Here is a 25,072-nt window from a genome sequence, read left to right as displayed (position 1 = left end):
TCCAGATTCAATTTCACGGAGAATGGCCCTACGTATCAAACAACCCACAATTTGCTTTTCTCTCTTTAATCGATTCTTTTTATAGCTATTTTGACATTTTCTCCGATACAATTACTCCCTCCGTCCCAATAGATAGTATACGTTTGGTGTGGACACGGAGACCAAGAAAAAATGTAAAAAAATGAGTAAAGTTAGATAAAAAATGAGTAAAGTGGTGGGACCCATTTGTATTTAATTATAGATGTGTGATAGTGGGGGAAAGTAGTGGGTGTAATAGTGTTTATATTATTATAAAATGAAGATAGTGGAAGAAAGTAGTTGGTGTAATAGTGTTTTACATTATTAAAAGTTGCAATTTTAGGAATGTATAGAAATGATGGGACGTCCCAAACAGGAAACTGTATAGAAATGACCGGGACGGAGGGAGTAGTGTTTTGGCTGATTTTGTACTTGGATGCATGATTATTGATCAAGTCATAAAGCACTTTTGTTGAATAAAATGATAAACATAGAACATTCAACTATTCTGAAGTGTACAAATAGTTGAAAATGGCAATTGAAGTTGTTAATATTGCTAGAAGTCATATCTGAATTTCTGTCAGCTCTGCTTTGACTGGATGAAGTGCAGCAGGAAATAGTACTCCCCCGTCCCGTTGTATAGTTAGGAGAGCGACACATATTTTAGAGCAAGTCCAACACTATACTAAGAGGTTCCCTAAAAATATTATAAAATAATATGTCTTAGTGATTTAGCACAAGATTTAGCACATGAGCTCCAATAGTACTCCCTATATCCATTCCCTATTACTATAATAATATTAAATTTAAACAACTACCATCTATTTTTGGATGAGAGGAGAGAGAGAAATGATGTGGAGGAGAGAGGGAAATGAATATTTTAATGATAAAAATAGTTTAGAAGTGGCTAACATATTCTAAAAATAGGGAATGGGAGGCTTGTGCTAGTGATTTAGCACATCACTAGCATAGTGTTGGAGTGCAATATTATCCCATATTCCCTATTTTTGGATTTAAGATTTGATTTAGCACATCTATTGGACTTGCTCTTAATACTTCCTAATATATAGTCCAATAACTTATTTTTAGAATATTCTTCTTTTAAACAAAAATTTAACTATTAAATTTTTATTCAGAAAAATAAAATTTTAAAAATAAGTTATAAAACTATCTTTTATAAAGGCATGAGAGTACGTGTCAAATAGTGAATGTATAGATACTAGAGGGACGAAGGGAGTAATAGATCATAATCAACTAGCCTGGGATGGTGGTAAATACTTTAAATAAGGAATTTATGGGGTCGTATGAGTTAATTTAAAAGAAGTGACTTCATTCTTGAAGTAAATAAGTGGAGTAGAAAGTTAGCGGGAAAAAAAGTGGAGTAGAAGTGACAAGTAAATTAATAATTATAAGTTATTAAAGTGTTTGGAAAAGAAATAGAGGTTGTAAAGAAAAAGCTTGGCATTTTTTAATTCCAACTTCTTTCTCACGATTTTTTAAAAATGCTTTTCAATTCTTTACACAAACGGATCAAGAAAAACCAATGTTGAGCTACGGAACATGAATACGATTATCGTGATTAATCCTCGACTTCTAGAACAGAGAGAAAAACATAAGTAAAAAGCGGTTTCTGCTTCCGTTGCCCAAACAGGGCTATGCTTGGAATTCATGGTTGGGGCGGGGAAAATTTGGTATGTCCGATCCTATAGAGGTGGTCAGTGCCTCAGTGGTGTGTCCAGGGATTCTTACGGCTCTCTTGATGGTCTCTCTTCTGTTTCTAATCCTTAGAGCATCAAATTGCTTAACAAAAATCACAACACCAACATGCATGTTTGGTGCTTAACATTCTGCAATAAAACTTATTTGATCTTAGAGGGGTGTATTGGATTGGGATTTTAAAGCATTTTTTTGCATTCATGAAATCCGAGGGTATTCGATTGGGATTGTTTGAAATCCATTAAAATCTTGAGGTATTCAATTGGGATTTTAAACTATGCTACAAAATCTAGTGGTATTCAATTAGGATTTTAAATTATGCTTTAAAATCCGATGGTATTCAATTGGGATTGTTTAAAATCCATTAAAATCTGATGGTATTCAAATGCTGATGGATTTTTTTTCATTTCATAAAATGATGGATTTTGTGGCATTCTTCAGTGATTTTAAGTTTTTTGAAATCCCACCAAATTCAATGAGATTTTGAAGCATTGTACCTAAATCCTATCAACTCTGCGACATTTCATCAAGAATCCGCAAAAAATCAAAGTCTCATACAATCCATTAAAATCCATAGACTAAAAACAATGCATTAAAATCCCAATCGAATACACCCCCGTTAGACTAGCCTTTTCTCCCCCATATAGCGCAATTTTCATGCTCGGCCTAAACTGAAAAATAGCTGACCCCCTGGCAGTTCATGAGTTGAGTATTCAAAATTTTAAAATTTGACAGATGGCTGAACTTGTTCAAATTGCAAACATACATAATTTGATCGAGTCATTTAAATACTTTGATTCTATTCATTGATAAACATAGAGCATTGCAATCAGAATATGAACTTCTATTCAACTCAACTGTACAAATTGTTGGAAATGGCAATTGAACTTGTTAAAATTGCTAGAAGAATCACCACCACGGCCATAATCCGGTCCCTTCTTGTCGATATACCATGGGCATCTCTGCCATTTAATTATGCAAGAGAAGATATATTACACATATATATAAAAAGTAACAAGGATCGGAGGATTAAAAATTCAAGGAGACGAGAAGTTCTTCTTACCTCAAAACAATGGCACCTGGGAATACAAATGCAAGGCAAGCAATCGTGGTTGATCCGACAAACTGGAAAAAATACCATATGTCGGGAATGACTATTGCGGCCAAGTAAGCAATCGAGAGTATTGCACATGTAAGGCACACAAATCTTGGGGTGTCTGATTCCAATGGATTTTTCTTTGGGAAGAGGAGTTCATCAATATTAGCCCTTAGCGAGAAGTTAATCACGGGAAATACTAAGAGCAGGTGGATTGAGTAGCTTAAACGAACTACATCGTTTACTAATAAACCAAGCGGAGAGTCAGAGTTTTTATCAAAGTTTACAAGCATGTCAGACATGATTGTGTCACCAAATAACAAGTATCCTATGAATCCAACAGCAAAGTAAATGGAAACAGTCAGTAATAGAGACATTCGGACAGCTGAGATCATATCCGAAGTTTTACTCAGCTCTGCCTTGACTGGATGAACTGCAGAGTGATAGAAACAATCAAGTTCTCCGCATCACAGCTAATAAACAAAACATAAACCCACACAAATACACAGTAACTACACAGATATGATCATTTCAACCCGGACTAGATGATATATAGTAAGGAATGGTTTAGCTCTTACTAATAATATGGCAGACGAGGCCTGAGGCTAAGACCGGGATGGTGGTAAATAGTGTAAGAAAGGAATCTGTACTAGAAATATCCGGAAACAGTCTCAGTTTCATGGTTGTTCCTGCCCATATAGCATAAATAGCCATAGCCAAACTGATAGCAACAAAAACCAATGCCAGAAGAATGGACACTGCTGAAGCATGTCCTAGTGATTCTGCAACCAACAAACAGCATTAAGGTCAGTATATTATACACAAAACATCCTGCTAACCATTTTTATATCGGTCTTTCTAATGTGTGCCCAAGGGCACACAATAAGCACGAACTTTTAGGAAAATGGCTTGTTTTGATTGGTGGAATTGGTGTGAATGCAGGGGGGCCATTAACATTTATTACTAATCCACCAATCAAAATGTAGTATTCTCATGAGAGTTAGTGACTAGTGTGTGCCCATGGGCACACCATAGAAAATTCGTTTTTATATTATATAAATGGTCAACAACTGGTATTTAAATGGGCACAAATCACAATGACTCCATGTCTCCGCCGACTCTTGAACCCTCATCCTATAGTAAGCTATTACCTGTGGTGTACCAGTGAAACTACAAGCCAGTATGATCATTCAGCAAAGTCTTGCAACAAAGATTAGTATACTTTGGATAACATGATCTGTCAGCAAAAGTATGTTCACGAAATAAAAAGGAATTTTGCTCTGCAATTTATCAGAAATTGAAAACTACTCGCATAAACAGTTTCTTAAGACTCTGACCTATACGTGGCTGCAAGAGCAGAGGAAGCAAAACGAAAAGCACAACGAAAAGAAGAGCAAATGGCCGAGAGTTCCACCAGTGGATTCCAAACCATTCTTGAAGAATACCCAAATGTATTGTTTCACTGGACTGGCTACCTGTGAGCACATCCCCTGCGAACAATTAACAAGGATTAGCAAAAACGCTAACACCTATTGCCTTTAGTCAATTGATGTATGTGGACCTTGTATTTTTGTTTACTGATAACAGCTAATCACATTATTAACACAAGCATGATATACATATTAATCTATCCAAGGGTTGGTAACTTAGCATGGAGTCAGAGCTATTTTGATGATTTCCTAGTGAATTACCCTTCAATTTTAAAAAATGAGCGGTGTGTCGACACGAGTTAGCAATGACGCACACAATTTATAAGCAAAACGCGAAATGTTTGCATTTCCCTTGTCATAAAATAGACTTTTTACAGTATAATAATTATGCTAAAATCTTACATTATGGTAGCGATTAATACTACCAGAATCATCTACTCGGGTCTACTTAGTAGCAATATAACTAGAATTGTAAATAAAGAAATGCACACAGGATTCTTTGATAGAATAGTGAAAGTTTACTCACTTTCCATCCCCATATACTTAAAATCTAATAATACATTGCCAGATACAACATTCCAAAATATTCATAAAAATAAATCAATGCTACATACCCCAGAATAATTTCCAAAATTGTTCCCAAATGAAAGTTGATCTCAATTGGTGATTAACGTGCATACATGGTGTCCTATTATTATTTTGGTTATTTCTATGGTGTGCTCATGGACACATACCAAGCACCAAATTTCATGTATTCAACTCATTTTGATTGGCTACTACTACTTATTAATAATGGTGGACTCCTGCATATACAAAAGCTCCACCAATCAAAACAAGCTAAATACATCAAATTTAGCGCTTAGCATGTGTCCACGACACACACTAGCCAAACCCTTATTATTTATAAGAACGAAACCAACCCAAATTGCGGCATAAGATTTGGGAATAATTTTTGAGGTCTCTAGCATTTTTCATAAAGATGTGCACAGGAAAAAATCTTGAATCTTGATCTTACCAATTACAATAAAGTAAATGATGAGACCCCCGAGATTGGACAAAATGATACAGAACTGCAAAGCCCATGAGCCAGGCTTCCCAAAGGACTCAGCCATGACACCAGCATAAGAATTTGAGTTGCCAGAGTGTGTGTACCTGAGCAAGAACTCCACAGTCAAATCCACCAAAAGGGCCATCACCACAATCAGCAAGAACCCTGGAACGATCCCAAGCACTTTCAGAGTTGCTGGTATGGACATGATTCCAGCTCCAATCATGCAGGTTGATATGTTGAAAACTGCAGATGAAACTGATGCACCCTCATTTGGAGTTTGTGTGATCTTGGGTAGCAGAGGAGCTAGTGAAGTTGTTTCTTTTTGCTTGAGCTTCATTGAGTTTTTGCTTCTTCACAGTTTGGTAAAGGCCTATACATAGCGGGTGTTTGGCAACCCATTTTAAGCCCGATTTCTCGATTTATAAATTATAAGTTAGAAGCAATTATTCGTACCGTTTGTGTAAAAAGTCAAGAAGCACTTGTAAAAAGCTAGGAATGCTAGCTTTTGTTTCAGGACTTCAACTTATTTCCCAAACACTTTAATCACTTATAAGTTTTATCTTGCTTCTAACTTCTACTCCACTTATTTATTTTAAGCAATAAGCACTTATTTTAAACTCACCCAAACGGTTCCATAATTTATATTATGATTTATGATTATGTGTGTGAAAGAAGAGTCAACTAGACAGCCAGTGTGTTTCGGAGATCATGTTGAGAGAGATTTTAGAAAGATCAAGAGGATTTTTACTTTCCTTTTCTGGGTCAGAATACGGACATTTGTGAATGTGCTGGATACGTCTCTCACGGCTCCTTCCAATTTCTAGGCACCTTGAACATCATCTTTACAAATATAACCACTCTTTTTTTCACTTCACATTTCTAACCACCTTAAATCTCGGGCGAACATGTTGTGAAAGTGCTGTTATGTTCGCCCCTGACAAGGGAGAACATAACAAAGGGGACGTTATATGTTCGCCCCCCACAGGGGCGAACACATAAGGGCATGCACGCGGACAGAAAAGGGGTTGCTGGGTCGGTCTGAACAATTGTCTGTGTAATAATGACATTAGCTTAATTTTCTCTCATGTTTTTCACAATCAATTGTCTACAGCCTCCGGGGAGCTGCATTTTCATGCTGTACGTTTTTAACATGCCGTGTTTTCTGAGGGCTTTGCGTAGTAATATTAATATTTTTTTATATTTTATTAGAATTTTGTTATTTATTTTTTATTAGGAAAAATAAAACTTTTAGTTTTGGTCGTTAAATTAAAAAATTAAACATAAGTGAAAAATAATCAAATGAAATTGGAAGGGATTATAAACTTTTTATTAGTTTAAATTATATGAATATAAGATAATTTATGTACAAGATCAACAAAAACTCAAATGAGACATAAATGCTAGAAACTAATACTCCCTCCGTCCCCTCATTTGTTTACATTAGGGGGCGGGGGCTCGACACGCATTCTAATGCTCTCGTAAAACGTAGTTCAATAAATTATTTCGAACTTTTTTCTTTTAAATAAAAATTTGTTATTTATATTTTTATATAATAAAGAAAAAAAATTAAAAATAAATTATAGAACTATGTTTTATATACGCATTAAAATGCGTGTCGAGCAGTGTGAAAAAACCGTAAACAAATGAGAACAGAGGAGTATCATTCCCCCTCCTCACTTCCTTTAAATTTATCCTATACTTTGGTTAAACTAATTTCACAGACTTATTTAAGAAAAAAAATTCATATTCATTAATATTTATAGTGTAAATATTTAATATGACTTTAATATTTTTTATTTATAAAGGTGAATTATTTCCCCCCAGAAAATACATATTTAAATACTTTTAATAGAGATGTATATATTTTTAATTGTCTGTCGAAGTCTTAATTTTCTCTAAATTATACGCAATTTTAGTTAAAAACATTTACAAGTAAAAGTGCTCGAGAAAACCATAGATAAGGAACATGAATACAAAAGTACATGTCAGTTGTCACCAAAAAATTCCAGTAGGTCCTCCTGTTGCAAATTGTCAATATTGGAAATCTCTAGCGTGCATGCCCTTATGTGTTCGCCCCTGTGGGGGGCGAACATATAACGTCTCCTTTGTTATGTTCTCCCTTGCCAGGGGCGAACATAACAGCACTTTCACAACATGTTCGTCCGAGATTTAAGGTGGTTAGAAATGTGAAGTGAAAAAAAAGGTGGTTATATTTGTAAAGATGATGTTCAAGGTGCCTAGAAATTGGAAGGCCCGTCTCTCACACTTTTTTTCTTTTTGTCTTTTCCTGATTCACGTTATATGTGCAGTTTATAGTACTCTGTCCGTTCTTCGATGCTAGTGTTTTGACTTTTCGCACATATTTAAAGATGCAAAAAAGCATAGTTTTATATATTATTTTTTAAATTTTATTTTTTTAATAAAAATATAAATGTTGAACTTTTATTTAGAAAAAAAAAATGTTAATCATTCCGATTGATTCTCGATTATCTGATTAACCGCTAGACGGTGCATTCACCAATTAAGTCTGATTCCTGTTTTTCATAACATTGTTCGTTACAAAATTTTTGTCATTCTTGAATTATATATTTCTTTATTTTATTTAAAAATTAAATGGAATATAATATAAGAGTGAAGTCATCAGATAGTAATAAAAGATAGATAATATCATTTTTTTAATAAATAAATATTAAAAAAAATTATGTTACTCATTTACAATATATATAAGTAAAAACTAAATTTCTATAATAAAAATATAACCAATTGAGTAATAAAATATATTATTGTAGAAATATTCGCATTAAAAATAAAATAATATTAAAAATTAAATTGTAATTATAAAATTTTGAATTATACTCTAGTACATAAGTATATTTGAACAATACGTTAAGGCAGTTGTTGCAGGACAGGCCCAAGAGGTCCAGCCCATCATTTAAACTACTCCAGCACTATCTTTGTAACGGTCGGAGGCGGGGATCACGCCGCATTAAAACCCCATTACTCTCCTACCACATTAGGGAGACGTTACAACATGGAAATCACCCCCTTTAAATACCCCGGTAATATGAGATAAACATTCACTTGATCTCTACAACACACACAAACACTTGCAGTTTCTATTAAACCTCACCTGGAACCATTGACTTATTCTCACACCGGAGGTGAATCGGGGGGACAATCCCTCGCATTCTTCTCCTTTGCAGGTCCTATCGGGATATCCGCATCCGGCAGAATCTTGGTTCCAACATTGGCGCCGTCTGTGGGAACTGCAAGCAAGCTTTGTGTAATCTGAGACGATGACAAACAACAGTGATCAAACACCACCCAACCCAAATAACACTCCTCTTACCGGAAACCAACGACCTCCCATCACACCTGTAGCCCTGAACTTCGACAGCAGCCCCGAAGGCCTCTTACCGACCCCTAAAGAGCAACAACAGATGCTGTTAAAGTGGAGAGAGGAACAAGCCGTCAAGGCCCAGACGTCGAGGGAGAACGAGCAAGGAGCGGCCCGACTAGCCAAGAAAAGGGAGGCCGGTGAATTGAGGCTGAAAGCCCTCCGGTTGCAGAGAGAGGAGATCGAGTTGCAAGAGAGAGTCCTCAGGGAGGCCCTCGAAGCCGAAAACGTGATCGTTATGACCAAAGGAGAAGGGCAACCCATGAAGAGGAACCGGGAAGACCAAGACGGGTCTTCGGACTCTGAGTCACGTTCCCGAAGGTCGAGACACCGATATATAACCCCGTCGGATTCTGAGGAGGCCGAAGAGGGTCCCCACACGAAAGACCGACTACGCCGAATGGAGAAAGCTATGTTCGGAGACAAAAAGTTAACTCACGAGCCGGTTGTAGTCGAGGAGATCGAGCAGTTCCGACCACCACCAGGGAGACAGTTCCCGAAGATGACCGAATTCGATGGCCAGGAAGACCCGATCGACCACTGTGACAAGTACGAGTCCCTCATGACGGGTATGGGCCACTGTGATATTATGTTATGCAAGATGTTTAAGACATATCTGAAGGGATCGGCGACAATGTGGTATCGGTCCCTAACCCAGGTCGGTCAGCTCGTACGATCAGTTGAAGAAGAAATTTTGGAGGCACTATTCCCATCTATGCCGAAGGGTGAAAGATACCGAAGCACTCATCCATTGCAGGCAGAGGCCGAACGAGGAGTTAGGGGATTATCTGGCCCGGTTCAAGGAGGAGGCAGGGATGATCACCAACTTAAACAAAGTCAAAGCTGCAGGATTTCTAACGGCGGGCTTAGACCCAATTAAAGGTAAAAAGCTCTGGTCTTCTCTTTACGATATATCGCCCAAATCCTTAGATGATATATATCTGCGTGGTGAAAGTATTCGTAGAAAGATAGAAACTGTGGGCAGCCACGAACCGTAGGAATGACCATTATAGTTCCCGGTATATGCTTGATTTATTTGAGTACACTAGTGTTTAGTACACTTACAAATAATGCCGAACCGCACCCGTATCCTGGGGGCAACCTGAATAAGATACGGGTCCGCCGGACTCTATATTTTGAGTATTCGTATGCTTGTTTTTATCTCAAGGGACGATAAATCCGATCATATCTCTTTTATTAAGCTAAAAACAACCCTCCGAATACTGGGGGAATGACACTCAGTACCGAAGCCTCATCGGCTAAAGACGTACGATTAGAATTTAAATCCAATTACACATGTGCCGAAGCCTCATCGGCTAAAGACGTACATTAGAATTTAAAACAAAACGTGTGTCGAAGCCTCATCGGCTGAAAACGCACATACAAAGACATGTCTCAAGACGCTTCGGTCAAAGACGCACATCACGATTAATGATGTGTCGAGACGCTTCGGTCAAAGACACACATCACGATTAAAGATGTGTCGAGACGCTTCGGTCAAAGACACACATCACGATTAAAGATGTGTCGAGACGCTTCGGTCAAAGACACACATCACGATTAAAGATGTGTCGAGACGCTTCGGTCAAAGACACACATCACAATTAAGACGTGTCGAGACGCTTCGGTCAAAGACACGCATCACAATTAAGACATGTGTCGAGACGCTTCAATCAAATACATACGTCACAATTAAAAGCATGTATCGAGACGTTATGGTCGAAGACATACACCCGAACAGACCTCTTGTGTTAAGTTACCCTCCAAATACTTGAGAACGACAGTCATGCACCGAAGCCACATCGGCTCAGGACGTACATGATAAATTACCATTCGACACACTTGTATCGAAGCCTCATCGGCTGAAAACATACGCTAACAGCTAAGTCGAATACACGTGTACCGAGGCTTCATCGGCTAAAGACGTACAACACCAATTACACGTGTGCCGAAGCCTCATCGGCTGAAAACACACATACAAAAACGCGTATCGAGACCAGTCGGTCGAAGACATACTATAAACACATGTATTGAGACCAGTCAGTCGAAGACATACATCAGGATTACGCCCGAGGCAAATTAAAAAAATAGCCAAACGCGCACCCTGCTGAGGTTATGAACACCCAAGAAGCACTGAGGGAAAAATACGCTAAGGCAACATACATTTAAGCCAAAGATGCATAAAATAACACCCTGAAAATGGGGCCCGAACACAATCGAAAATGCCCGATGCCCGAAGGCACACCAATAATATAAAAGTTCAGAAGCCGGGGCTACTTCCGGATGGCCTAGCAGGTCGCCCGTGCTTTCGACAAGAAGTCTATGGTCCTGACCGACCTCATGAGCGCAAATGACCGACGCGTCGTTCTCAATAGCGACCCCCTGGTCTCTAGCCTTGAGTATCGTCTTGACTGGCCTCTATTCGCCCTTCGGTATGGCCGAAGAACCTCCGTCCGATGCAACCGATCTTTGAAATCATTTTCCCGATTGGCGACAAGGGAAGATAACCAATCGGCTCGCAGCAATACTGTGATGACCGGCCAGTATATACCAAGCGATCAGTCGGGAAGATGAAGGAACGAGGTCCCGGGCTCTTCGTCAGCTCCAAGACATCACTAGTTAGGCCATTGGTGGCCAGAATCGACCACTCGGAGCGATAAGACTCGACCTCCCTCTCAGGTCGATGACGCCTCGGGACTTATCGGGCTTCAGGGGCCATTCTCTACAGACCTTCGGTTGCCAAGACCCGATTCCACGATCTTACAATCTGACTTCTTTTCTCGTCGGTCGACGAGACTACTCAGCCTGGGGACATGTTGGAGGACAGGCCCAAGAGATCCAGCCCATCATTTAAACTACTCCGGCACTATCTTTGTAACGGTCGAAGGCGGAGATCACGCCGCATAAAAACCCCATTACTCTCCTACCACATTAGGGAGACGTTACAACATGGAAATCACCCCCTTTAAATACCCCGGTAATATGAGATAAACATTCACTTGATCTTTACAACACACACAAACACTTGCAGTTTCCATTAAACCTCACCTGGAACCACTGACTTATTCTCACACCGGAGGTGAATCGGGGGGACAATCCCTCGCATTCTTCTCCATTGCAGGTCCTATCGGGATATCCGCATCCGGCAGAATCTTGGTTCCAACAGTAGTAGAATTGATCCAGAATTGATAACTCCTCCTCTCGTCGTGGTATCATTTTCACTGTTCCGGGTTGGGGTGATCGCGGTGCGGACGGTGCAGTTTTTTTTTAAAACCGCAAACCAAACCACGCATGCGGTTTTATCAAAATCTTAAACCGCACCCGCACCACATCAAACAATAATTACACACACATATATATAAGTGTATATATAATTATTATTTTCATAAATAAATATTAAATATTGCGGTGTGTTGCGGTTTGAACCGCATTGAAGAAAACTAAAACCACAACCCGCACCACACCGCGCGGTCTGTGAAAAATTAAAACCGCAACCGCACCACAGAAATTAAAAACCGCGTTTTGTGGTGCAGTGCGGGCGGTTTATGGGTTTGAGCGGTTTTTCGATCACCCCTAGTTCCGGGAGGTCGAGGTTGTCTTCATGACCTGCAAAACAATACCATACGAACATGTGTCCCGTAAAGCGGCTCCAGCGTGATAATCAATGATCGGGACTGCTAACAAGAATGAGTATCAAAGAGCCATTAAACTTTTAGTGTGGGGGTATAGTTGATAGTGTAATCTTCTTCTGAATTAAAAATCACTTACCTTCGGGTCCACATTGAGTCGGGGCATGGCCACTGATTCGTGGAGGCCTGGCATGCCTTTTGGGCTCTAAGCGAAAATGTTTGCCTATTCGCGCATTCTTTTAATAGGGCTATCAATTCCATTCTAAAAATAGTTTCCAATCCTGTCCCTATGATTATTCTCCGGCTGGGGTCATCTGTAGATATCCCTACTTGTTCTATTGCTACTACTGGGGTGACCATTGGCATTTCGTCTCTCATGATGCGTTCTTTAAGCTCTGCGTCCATTCGGTACGGATCTTTGTGTATCAAGTCATGTGCTTCGATAACTTGCACATCGTGTTTTCTCTTATTTCGTGCTTGCGGGTTTGCTAACTGTCGCTTTTTTTTTTCCACCCGTCGGTTGATGGCCTTTTGGTGGCACATGTTGCTGGATCCGTCTCTGCAAGTGTCAGAGCGATCCCATAACATCGCTTGGAGGTTGCCGAATCCTACTTAATTTCTCCTGCTCTGTGAGGGGTTGGGAATCTCATCTTTATGTGGGAGGTGGAAGTTACCGCTTTAAGGGCGTTTATTGTCGACCTTCCTCAAATCATGTTATAGGAGGACGCTGTATTGATGAAATAGAACTTCACGGTCTGACAGACTTGGCGCGGGGCATTTGAAAATAGAACGGGTAGGCGCTCGATGCCAATTATAAGCACGACGTTGTGACCGAATCCATACAAGGGGGTTTCGTCTGGGCAGGGATCTAAAGTCGTTTGCACTAGTTTCAACCTATCTCATGTGTGCTTATAGCATATATCAGTGGAAGATCCACGAATCCTATTCACATCATTGTTGGACACATCCAATGATACACCCAGAGCTTCAGCTTCATTGTGATTTGGTTCTAAACCCTCGTACGTAGTCCGCGTCTGTAAAAATGTTAGTTGTCGCCGGACCAACTTTTTCGATATTACACACTTGAGCTTTTGTAGGACGAGGTGGTGATAACGATCCTCCAAATACGGTGTTGACTACATTCTGCGGTCCTGCCGGAGGTGGTGGCAGCAAGTTTACCAATTCACGAGGTAAATATTGGTTTAGATTTCCCAACTTCAGCTGTCTTTCTAAGAAGTGTTTCAATGCAAAGCAACTTTTAGTGGTATGACCTTCAGTTTCGGGATACTCATAGTGTTTTTCTTTATTCCGATCATTTGGATTTGTCCACATAGGCTTGGGGGCTGGTAAAAAGGTTTGTCTCTGATTTCTCTTCAAATTGATGCCTACGGCTAGGGCTGTCAAATGGATATTTAGGATACGGATACAGCTATATCCGAATCCGAATCCGGAAACTGAAAACCGTATCCGAATTCGCATTCGAATCCGGAATTATCCGGGAAAAAATTATCTGTATCCGAGTCCGGTGGATATTATCCGGATACGGATAATATCCGAATCCGAACCCATTTTTCAAAGAAATTCAAAAATTTATTAAAATCATAATTTTTAGGGGAAAAAATTAATATGATAAAAAATTGAACTTAATAATACTAAAAGAACCATATTTTTTAATGATTGTTTTTAGAAGATAAAGCTAATTTGATAAATGATTTTTTTGCTACTGTGAGTCCATGACCAACTGCTAGCAGGGGCTTCGAGCAACACCACCAGTACACCACACACTTAAAAAAATATTCATCAACCAACACCCATACAGATACAATCAGGATACAAATCACCTAGTCTATTAAACAAGCAAATAAATTATAACAAGCATGATGCACTACTCCATGTCTCCATGTTCCAGCCTCCAGCTCCAAGAAATGGCATAATTCTGATACTACATGGAAATTTCAACAAAATGAGATCAGATAATCAGCTCCACTGCAGGTAAATCAGAATGTTTCAGAAAATGTCATAATTATTGGTTAAGATAGGAAGGAACAGTAAAATCACCCACTTAGTCTAGAAAAACAAATCAGAATTAAAAACATGCTCCTGTCCACTTAAACAAAAATGTTCTCACTCTTATTTTCATCACTGAATGACTTATATAAAAAATCGACATCTGATTAAATTCACATGCTTATGAAATAAGATGTACCTGCAGCAAAAATCCATTAGTGCTTCAGACTTTAGTTCCCTTCTTGCTGCAAACTACTCCTGAGAACAATAGGAAATCAGGTAATACAAGTAATTATACAGAAAATCAGCAAAGAAATTACATGCTAGCTAGCTTACTACTTAGAAGTCCATATCCCATTCAATGTCCCAGTCATCAGAGCTGATATCGCAGGCCTGCGATGCACCCTCCTCAGAAGTTCTTCCAGATTGACCTATATAGAACTTAAGAGTTAGAAACATACGAGTACAAAATTTAATATTCAGAGAATACAAAATGTAAAACATACCATTCTTAATGTCCGGAAGCCAATCTTTGACACACATTAAAGTTTCAACGGAGTCATCATTTAGAGAAGAACGAGTGTCCGTTATAATTTTACGGCACTTACTAAAAGAATTTTCTGATGCAACGGAAGAAGTAGGAATAGCTAAAATATCTTGAGCCATCCGTGCAAGGATAGGAAATTTAGGCCCATTAAGCTTCCACCAACGAAGAATGTCAAAGTCCGCTTCTTTATCCATCGGAAACAGCCCTTCTTTTAAATATTCATCCACCTCACTTTTTCTTGTATTTTCCCTCAAATTACTACTTGCAATGAAATCCTGAAAACCTCCCAACCATTCTCCACCAACTGAGCTTGCACTACTAAGACTTGCACTAGCAGAACCTTCTCCATAACCTTTATTACTTCCAAATTTTATAGAATATTCATTGAAAATCTGAACTAAGAACTCACGCATTTCTTCAACATAAAAGTCAGCATGGATATCATATATACCCTTGTAAGCATAAGAAACAATAGCCATTTTATATCTAGGATCAAGAACAACAGCTACGGCCAACAACTTGTTGCATTCTTCCCAATACTTATCAAATTTAAGTTGCATTTTATTACCCATTGCACTAATCCAATCATCACTAGATTCAGCCCAGATTTTAATACTTCTACGAATCTGAATCACATCAATAAAATATATATTCGCAGTAGGATATTTCACAGCAGAATGTTTTTTTGTTATATCTGAAAAAATCTTCAAACAATCACAAACCTTATTTCCATTTTCCCACTCTAGTTCCGAAGGCAAACATTTAAATTCAGGGTCTAATTCTTTTAGACGATCAATGGCTGGTCGGAGTTCAAGTGATGCCACAATCATGTCATAAGTTGAGTTCCAACGAGTATCAACATGACTAGGGATTCGTCTCCTAGTGTTAAGTTTGGTTTGAGACAAAGCAATAGTAAACTTCTCATCTCTTTGGCTGATGATCCGATGTATTTTGCGGTCCTTTGAATTTTTTCAATTAAATGATCTATCATCTCTAATCCACTCTTAACAATCAAATTAAGAATATGTGGCACACAACGCATGTGAAACATATCACCATTATGAACAAGTACTCTTTTACCATTTAACCAATTTTTAATTCCTAAAAGCATCCCTGAATTATTAGAAGCATTATCAACAACAATTGAGGACAACTTGTTATCAATATTCCACTCTAAGATTCTCTCTTTTAACCACGCACTTAAATTTACACCACCATGAGGATAAGGAACAACACGAAAAGATATAACACGCTTGTGTAGTTCCCAATTATCATCAATATAGTGACAACTGACAAGTGACACAAAAGTAAGATCTATTTTGGTGCTTTGGCTTCCACCCGTCAGTAGTGAGACTAACTCTCGAAGTCAAGCTTTCAATTTCCTTATAAATTCTCTCTTTCTCAACTGCATACACATCCAACAAGTCAGATTTTATAGTATTTCTAGACCGATGTTTATAAGAAGGCATCACATAGGATATCCAAAGACGAAAATAATCATATTCTGCCATTAGAAAAGGCATATCATGTTTGGCAATCATTTTAGAAAATAAAGCCCTCTCAACAGCATGATCAAACTTATGTACCCCTAATTTTGGCCCAGAATTCTCACTACTGACCTGTTTTCCTAACGACATTTGCGACACTGGAACTTTTACTAATTTCATTCGACAGGTTTTGGTGTGATTTTTTAAGTGGGTTGTTCCTTGGTCACTTGCACCGTTAAAACGAGTGTGGCAATACTTGCAAATAGCATCAACTTTTTTAGTACCTTTTGTGTCGCTTTCAAAACGATCAAAGTGATTCCAAACTTCAGATTTCAGGGGCTTCTTTCTTTTGCCCAGATGCTCCTCCTTCTTTGCAGTCAAATCATCTTCTTGTGAGATAATTATGCAATCCAAATCACTACTCTTAGAAACATTTTCTGCACATTTGGTTGATGTCATTCCAACTAAACTTGATGATACACTTGGACTCGAACTTGAGGCATGACCTGCAATTTAGACACATATACACAAAAGTATAAACAACATAAGTTAATGAAAAGAATAATAGAAGTCATAAAGAGTCACAAAGTTTAGATCTGCAATTGTACCTTGTTCCATTAAGAGAAACCCTAAGCACAAAGATTATATCTGCAAATAATAATCAAAGATTCAAAAATATATCAAATTAAGAATCTTCATATCATTTAATTAACTAGACTAGATACATAAAGAAATTGAGATTGAGATTGACAAACATACCCTGATAAGAATCGAGAGTAACCGTGGAGATAAGATTTTGTGTTTGCGGCAGCGAAGTGAGTAGGTTTCATATCATTTAATTAACTAGACTAGATACATAAAGAAATTTTTCGGATTCGGATGTGCCTATATCCGTATCCGTATCCGAAATACTCGGATTCAGATACGGATAATATCCGGCTAATGTTGGATACAAATAATATCCGTTTTTTTCCGAATACGTATACAGATATTTCGAACGGATATCAGATTTTTCGAATTATTTTGACAGCCCTACCCACGGCATGCTAAAATTTTTCAAGTTGGCTCGGGGCGTTTGTCGAGGAGGAACCTTTGACTTTCGAACAAGCTATGGATTCTTCAGAGTCTAGGCACTGGAAAGGCGCTGTGAAGAGTGGAATTGACTTTATTGTTTCTAACGGAACATGAGAGTTGGTTGACCTTCTTCCTGGGTGTTCTACTATAGGATGTAAGTGGATCTTCAAAAGGAAGATGAAAGTAGATGGCTCGATTAATAAGTATAAGACTAGATTGGTTGCTAAGGGTTTTAGGCAAAGATAAGGTATTAACTACTTTGATAATATTCTCCTATTGCAAGATTGACAACAATCCGACTGCTTGTAGCATTAGCTTCCGTACATGGTCTTATGATCCATCAAATGGATGTAAAAACAACTTTTCTTCATGGTGATCTTGAAGAAGAGATTTATATGGATCAGGCCGAGGTATTTGTTGCATTTGGTGAGGAGAGGAAAGTATGCAAGTTATTAAAATCCATCTATGACTTGAAACAAGCACCTAGAGACTGGCATAAGAAGTTTGATGAGACTGTTTTGACTTCAGATTTTATAGTTAATGATAATGACAAGTGTGTCTACTATAAGGTTAAGGGAAATGAACATATTGTGTTGTGCTTGTATGTGGATGATATACTACTACTTGGAATCAATATTGGGATTATTAACGAGACAAGGAATTTCTTGTAAAGGCACTTTGAAATGAAGGATATGGGTGAGGCTAATGTGATTCTTGGACTCAAGTTGACTCAGTCAACTGAGGGAATAACCTTGTCACAATCTCACTATATACGGAAATCTATACTTGTGAAGTATGGTTATTCAAATTGTAGAATTGCTAGTACACATATGATCCGAAAGTTGCTTTTATTAAGAATGCATCAGGTGTACCTGTTCTCAGTTAAGATACTCTCAGATTATTGGGAGTTTGCAATATCTTGCTAATGGTACTAGATCAAATATATCATATTCAGTGTCTAAGTAAGATATACAAGTTGTCCAAATAGAACTCATTGGGATGCTCTAGATAGAGTACTTAGATATCTGAAAGGCACCAAATATCTTGGGTTGCACTACAAGAGATATCGTGCTCGAGGGATATAGTGATGCAACATGGATAGCTAAGAAGTCTAGTTCCAATGGGGTGACTGGATATGTATTTACCATTGCGCGTGGAGCAGTATCCTGGAAGTCAACTGAACAAACTATAGTAACTCGGTCTACGTTTGAGTCTAAGTTGTGTGCATTGGATGCCACGGAGAAGGAGGCTGAATCGTTACATGGACTTATGTCTGTGTTACCTGTAGTAAGTCGCCCTCTACTTGCAATTTCTGTTCATTGAGATAGCCGTATAACTATCGACAAGATCAGAAGTGCAAAGTATAATGCTAAAACAGAGAGACACATCCAAGTTAGACTTAAGTCTATAAGGGTTTTGATGTCTGATCAGACTATTGCTATTGAGTTTATTGGAACTCAAGATAACATAGCCGATCCACTGACTAAAGGACTTGAGCATGTTGTTGTTCTTAAGTCGAGGCTGGGGATGTGACTGATAACTCATCATAATTCATCTACAGCGGGTACCTAATACACCTGAGAGGAGATCCATCGAAGTGTATTTAATGTGGTAATAAAAAGATGTAAGGGTGGATTGGTAGTACATTTAACTACAACTTGAGATACTGATGTATCTAAGTCTATCCCTTGTGAACCTAAAAGGTACTGACATTGCTAGTATAGCAAGAGTTTTTAGAACTCTGAATAGGGTCAAGTTATTAGACTAGATGGTTGCAGTACATATCTGGAGATGCCCAGCTAAACGAATGTAATTGTGTGGTCGCAATTAAAAGAAAGGGTTATTAAGATCTAGACACGACCATTAATGTCTCAAAGCCGTAGATTGGCACCATAGCCTTTGACTTATCGTCGTCTATGGAGTGTGGTTATACCCAATAGATAAAGATTCAAAGTGAAACGTTCTATCTATATCCAGTAGCTATCAAAGTAGAGGACTTAGGAGGGTTCAAACCTGGAAGGGTACCGACTCTGAAAAACAAGTCATGATGAAATCTAATATACAATTCTATTATGGATTTGTGGGGGATTGTTAGAAAATGAAAAGATTGAGTCATATTTTATATATGTTTTTGATGTAATTTCCAGAAATTATGAGTTGGAGGTTTATTTATTTATATTGATTATTTAATTATTAATATTAAATATATTGAGTCGGGGTTATTTTAATAACCAGACTCTGAATATATTCTATAATATTAATATTAACTAATCTGAATAATATAAATAATGAATAACATATGTTTTGTTTAGTTTTTCTATTTTGTGACTGGTGACCCCACATCGAGTAAAATAGAAGAAGAGCAATCTAAAGTGCCTATATATATTGAGAGGTAGGATTGAGATAAAAAATATATATATTTTTTAAGTGACTATCTCGCAAACATATATGGGTTGCATAGATTTATTGGGCGAATTGAGGTACTAGTCGTTGCTGATCGTTTTCGTGTCCGTGAGCGGTTCGGTCTGTGTTGTTTTATCCTGGGAGCGATATTGCGACACGCATCATAGCGCAGTGGGGGCAATAATCACTTCAAGAACAACCTAGTCTTTATCGAAGGGTTAGGTGACTAAGTTGTTCTGTGTTCTTATTCGAGCGACGGATGTAAGGTGCGCCTTCTCGTCTTTTCTTGTTATTTATCAGTCGCTGGTTAATTGTGTTTACAGTCTTCGTGCATGCTATATTGTTGTGGTTCACTTTTAATTTCCAACATATTTAATGTATAAAATGACTATAGAGAGGGAAAATAGTGGATGTACTTTTCTTTATATTATGATAGTTTACTACCGCGCTTGCTAAAATTTGAAATGTAAAGAATTGTAATGGATATTTTATAATAAAAATTATATATAAAAAAATAACATATTGAGTATATGTTTAAAATTTTATTCTTAATTTTTATATAGCTACATTTTATTCTTAACTTTATACACCTACATAAACCTAATTTCCTAGGATCATATTCCACTAGCATATGATGAACTATAAATTATTCAACTAAGGGATATGTCCGATACCCGGAGGTTCATTTATATATAATCTAAATTGAAATAAATTTTGGTGTGATAAAGTTTCCAAACTTGAACACAAGGTTTTTTTTTGACAAAATGCAAATTCATTTCATTGAATTAAAACAAGTCTAGCCGGGACAAATCCCCAACTGACAATGCAATCAGGTTGATAAACAATAAAACGAGCTAAACAAATAGCCGCATTGTTTTCAGATTGCTTAACGCACTGAATCGAAGGATTCTTGAAATTGAAAATGAATACGAAAGCTTCTCGAGTAATCCAACCTACATCAATCCCGAAAATAGTAGCTTCACAATTGACCTTCACAATAGTTCCATGGCTGTTGCGGTGTTCAGGCGACTCAGTTGTAATAACTAAGCAATGAGGAACAAGAGTCCTCGAATAATGAACAACTATAATTTGTGAAAGGTGAGCACATGCGATCGCCATCGTTTCAAGCATACCCCAGCTATCTACATGCCGGGAGCCAGCTATAGACATGCCGAAAGTATTAATGATGCGATAAGCTAGATCTCCCAAAACTCCATCCCAATCATTCTCATAGATAACACAGAAAGACATAACAACCACAAATATAACAACGCAGAATCACCCAAAAATTGGGTACTAGATCAACACACGCCAAAAGGCGAGACGGGAAAACACAATCAGACTTTTGATTTCAAAAGATCTGATTTATTCAGAAAAAAATCAAGCCCAAGCTCAAATCCGAAACAGGTCCGAGAATAAAACTCGATTGGAATCTTTGAGGTTTAAGCAACACTCGATTTTATTGAAAAACAAAAAACTGGTAAATAGTGGAGAAGATGGGAGAGCGAAAAGGATTTGGTGGATGAAAAGGATGAAGGTGAAGAATGGAGAAGTGACGGCTAGTTTTGGGAGTCGACTCTCAAAACCCTAATTTGAGAGAGAGCTCCTGCAAATATTGTAACCTACTTCTTTATTTTTTTGCTTTTTAACACAAAGTTTTAATTGCACTAAATTATATTTATATCTCGGTAACTAACTAATCTTATATCTAAGTACTTCAAAAAAAAATTCTTATATCTAAGTAAGATGATAATAATGTCTAATTAATTTTGGTAATTAAATAGTTTTTGTTAAAATAATAGCTTTTTTGATTTTGTACACGTTGAAGTGTAAAAAAATATACTTACACATTATTTTTGAATTTTTTTTCTGAATAAAAATTTAACATCTTTATTTTTTTCAGGAAAATATAAATTGAAAAATAATATATAAAAATACATTATTTTTGCACCTCAAGCTACATGCAAAAAGTCATACTGATTCTTATTTTGGAATGGAGAGAGTATAGTTTTTAATCACTTTCGTTTCGTAGTATCATTTATCATCACTATGTACTACTAGAATTGTAAATTCATATGCCTTTCAAAAGTTTTATAGTTGTATGAATTACTTTTTAATAATCTACTTTATGCTATCAAAACCTATGGTTTCTTCTGTTTTTGAAGCGGAGGCTACAGCGATTTTTGAAGGTCTTCAATACTTGATCAATATGACGGTGGATAAAGTGATCATTGAATCAGATTCATTTCTCTCGATCGAGGCTTTGCAAAATTCACAAGAGAACTTACTGGAAGTTGGTAATATTTTGAGTGCTTGCCGGTCTATTCTGGACTCTAGGCCGGAGTTCTCGGTTTCTTTTGTTAAAAGACAAGCGAATAGGGTGGCTCATGTAGCAGCTAGAATTCCCTGTTCTCTAAATTGTCAAAACATTTTTTCAACTCTTCCAAGTCTGTTGTTGGAGCCTCTTTTGTATGATCATTCTTATTAATGAAATTTGCTCTTATTCAAAAAAAAAAAAAACCGAAAATAGGTGGTCAAACTAGATGGACATTAAAATGATGAGAGATGAAGACTTCAACCAGACATTACTTGTGCATCTTCGGCCCATCATGTTTCACAAATCACTGATTTTGGGCCCACAAGGGATCATAAATAAAAAATAGTGTGAGTAAATTGCAGAAACACGTGCACTAATATATACTCCCCGTGCTTTGGCTTGTTTAGGTTTATTGTCTACATATTTATAGGTTTTTGTAAATATAATTTTACATTATTTATTTAAAAAAGATTTCTGAATAAAAATTTAGATATTGATAATTTATTCAGAAAAAAATCAAAAATATATTTTGAAATTATACTTAAACATTTCTAAAAAGTTTGTCATAAAATAAGATAAAAAATTGAGAGGAGAGAGACAGAAATAAAAAATGATATGATAATTGAAAAGATTTGTTAGAATCGATAAGATCTCCAGATCAACCTTATGATTATATTAAACCAAATAATTGGTGATGGCGTTTACTATGAAATATGAGACACTGTGTGCCACCCAATTATAACGTTTGTTAGAAATAATAGCCCGATAAACTCGCATTCCGCTTCACCGTCGTGATATCATTAAATTTCACAAAAAATAGAAAACGAAATTATACATTTTTTTTTCTTTCACATTTCCTATATTTAGCCTTTCATGGTTTGAGAGATAACGTGATTAGAGATGCACAAAAGATCTGTTCGGGCCAGATCCAGACCGGGCCAAAAAAATCCGGATTTTTTTCAAACCAGATCGGGCCGGGCTTTTTTAAAAATCGGGCCGGGCCGGGCTTTTCCAAAAATACTAGGCCCGGTTTAGTTATAAAAAGCCCGGATTTTCCAAAAATCCGGATTTTATCCGGGTTTTTTTGAAAATATTAGGCCTGTTTTAGGCCCTCGGGTCGGGCCGGGCCAGACCGGGTTTTTTTCGGATCGGATTTTTCAGATTTTTTTCCAGATCGGATCAGATCGGATTTCAGATTTCGGATTTTTTGAACATCTCTAAACGTGATAGGCTTCTTACTCAAGTCTTTGTTTGGAAGTATTATTAACAATTGATGTGCAACCAGAAAAAGTGCTGGTAAAAAATGTATTGTTATGAAAATCAGATTATTATTTTGGTAATTTTTTTATATTTGTATATTTTAAGTTCTAATATAAAAATATATATTTTGATGAGGTTTAATAAAAATATGACACCTTCTCGCAAAAGCTGAAAAACAGTTTTTTGCAAAATAACGGGTGAACCTGCTTTTTCTAAAAGCAGCTTTTGGACTAAAAACTGCCGTTGAGAGAACTTCTTTTAAATTTATCAAACATTATTTCACCTACTTTTCAACAGATTCCAACAAAAAACTATTACTACCATCTACAACAACAATATCAAATAATACTTGATATTCCATGCACACAGAGGTGGATGCACCTTAGGGCACGTGGGGTCACGTGCCCCCGTTATAAAAATATTTATTAATATTTTTTATATTTTTAGCTAGTTGTATTTACTCTTCCTATCCTATAATATAAGTCTTTTTTTAAAAAAATTATGCATATTAAGAAAATATTAATTAGATATTATTTTTTCACTTGTATCACTAATAAATGCATGAATATAGACTCTTATTCAACCCTCATTAATTGTTATACAATTTTCAAGAAGGGTACACAAAAATATCTCTATAAAAATAATCTCATTAAAACAAATAAAAAGAAGAAGAATTTGCAATTAAGATAAATTTTAGTCTCTATAAAAAATTATGTTCTTTTATAACATCGTTATTTATTTCGTGCCCCCTCTCTATAATGGTTCCAGATCCGCCACTGCATGCACACCTACTCATAAAAAAAAAACCCGACTAAATCCATAGTCTTGAATTGGTCATGACTAGTTGAATCAACTAGAATACACGACCTAAATACGGGTTCGTGACCGGCATAATACAATGAGGACGCATTACGCCCTTGTATCCAACTTGTATACATATATACATACATACATATATATCTTAATTCGTTTTCCTTGTATTTCTGGCAATTATATATTTCCTTGCAATTTTTTTATAACTTAATTTAGATATATTGATTTGATAATACAGTTTCAACTTTGATATTTTTCGTGCCATAAAATACCCCTAGATTTATTTTATAACGTATTATGTTATTTGGGCTACTTGGGCTATTTGGTAAAGGATATTGGGTTTCACCTTGGTGGGATGAACCTCTGACGTCGTGTAAAGAGCCTTGTAGGCTTGCAATGGAGACATAAAGAAGTCTTCGATCAGGATGGGGCTTCATTTGGAGACGTTGTTGGGGCCACCCTTATGAGGGGTTATCATTGTGTGCATCCAGGGTTGCAACTGCAGAACTGCGGCTAAGGGGATGTAGCTGGCGGGGCGGCTGCCACTCGCGCAGAAGCCTAGCAGATTTCTGGTAGGATTCTTTTTCCTGACTAGTAATCTTGCTCGTGCTTCGCACACGAGTATTAGTTTATAGTTTTTATATTTAAATAACTGATTGTAATGTGTTTTTAACTGGGAAAATAGATTTTTTTGACACTCAACTTATTGTGCTTTTAGAAATTTACCATCCAACTAAATCTTTTTTCCTTTTACTCACTAATGTTAGGTATGGATTTTTTTTTAGCCATCAACTTAGGTTCGGATTTGATTACTAGCATTATGATAA

The 25,072-nt window shown here is 37.1% G+C and overlaps 2 protein-coding genes across 2 annotated transcripts; both read right to left on the bottom strand.

Moving 5' to 3' along the window:
- Positions 1 to 2,439: 2,439 nt before the first annotated feature.
- Positions 2,440 to 5,700, bottom strand: LOC108198918 (amino acid transporter AVT6C). The gene is made up of 5 exons (XM_017366687.2): positions 5,276 to 5,700; positions 4,168 to 4,320; positions 3,409 to 3,612; positions 2,798 to 3,263; positions 2,440 to 2,696 (listed from the first exon to the last, which is right to left on the bottom strand). The coding sequence occupies exons 1-5, from the start codon at positions 5,646 to 5,648 to the stop codon at positions 2,588 to 2,590; spliced, it is 1,305 nt and encodes a 434-aa protein (XP_017222176.1). The 5' UTR covers positions 5,649 to 5,700; the 3' UTR covers positions 2,440 to 2,587.
- An 8,983-nt stretch (positions 5,701 to 14,683) lies between these two features.
- Positions 14,684 to 16,996, bottom strand: LOC108198061 (zinc finger BED domain-containing protein RICESLEEPER 2-like). Its single transcript, XM_017365842.1, has 6 exons — positions 16,987 to 16,996; positions 16,305 to 16,884; positions 15,964 to 16,180; positions 15,614 to 15,850; positions 14,851 to 15,517; positions 14,684 to 14,775 (listed from the first exon to the last, which is right to left on the bottom strand). Exons 1-6 carry the CDS (start codon positions 16,994 to 16,996, stop codon positions 14,684 to 14,686), a joined length of 1,803 nt encoding a protein of 600 aa, XP_017221331.1.
- Between the last annotated feature and the right edge of the window lie 8,076 nt (positions 16,997 to 25,072).

The sequence above is a fragment of the Daucus carota genome, chromosome 8 (genome assembly GCF_001625215.2).
Source record: "Daucus carota subsp. sativus chromosome 8, DH1 v3.0, whole genome shotgun sequence".
Classification (NCBI taxonomy): Eukaryota; Viridiplantae; Streptophyta; class Magnoliopsida; order Apiales; family Apiaceae; genus Daucus; species Daucus carota.
This window is presented reverse-complemented; position numbering and strand designations above follow the sequence as displayed.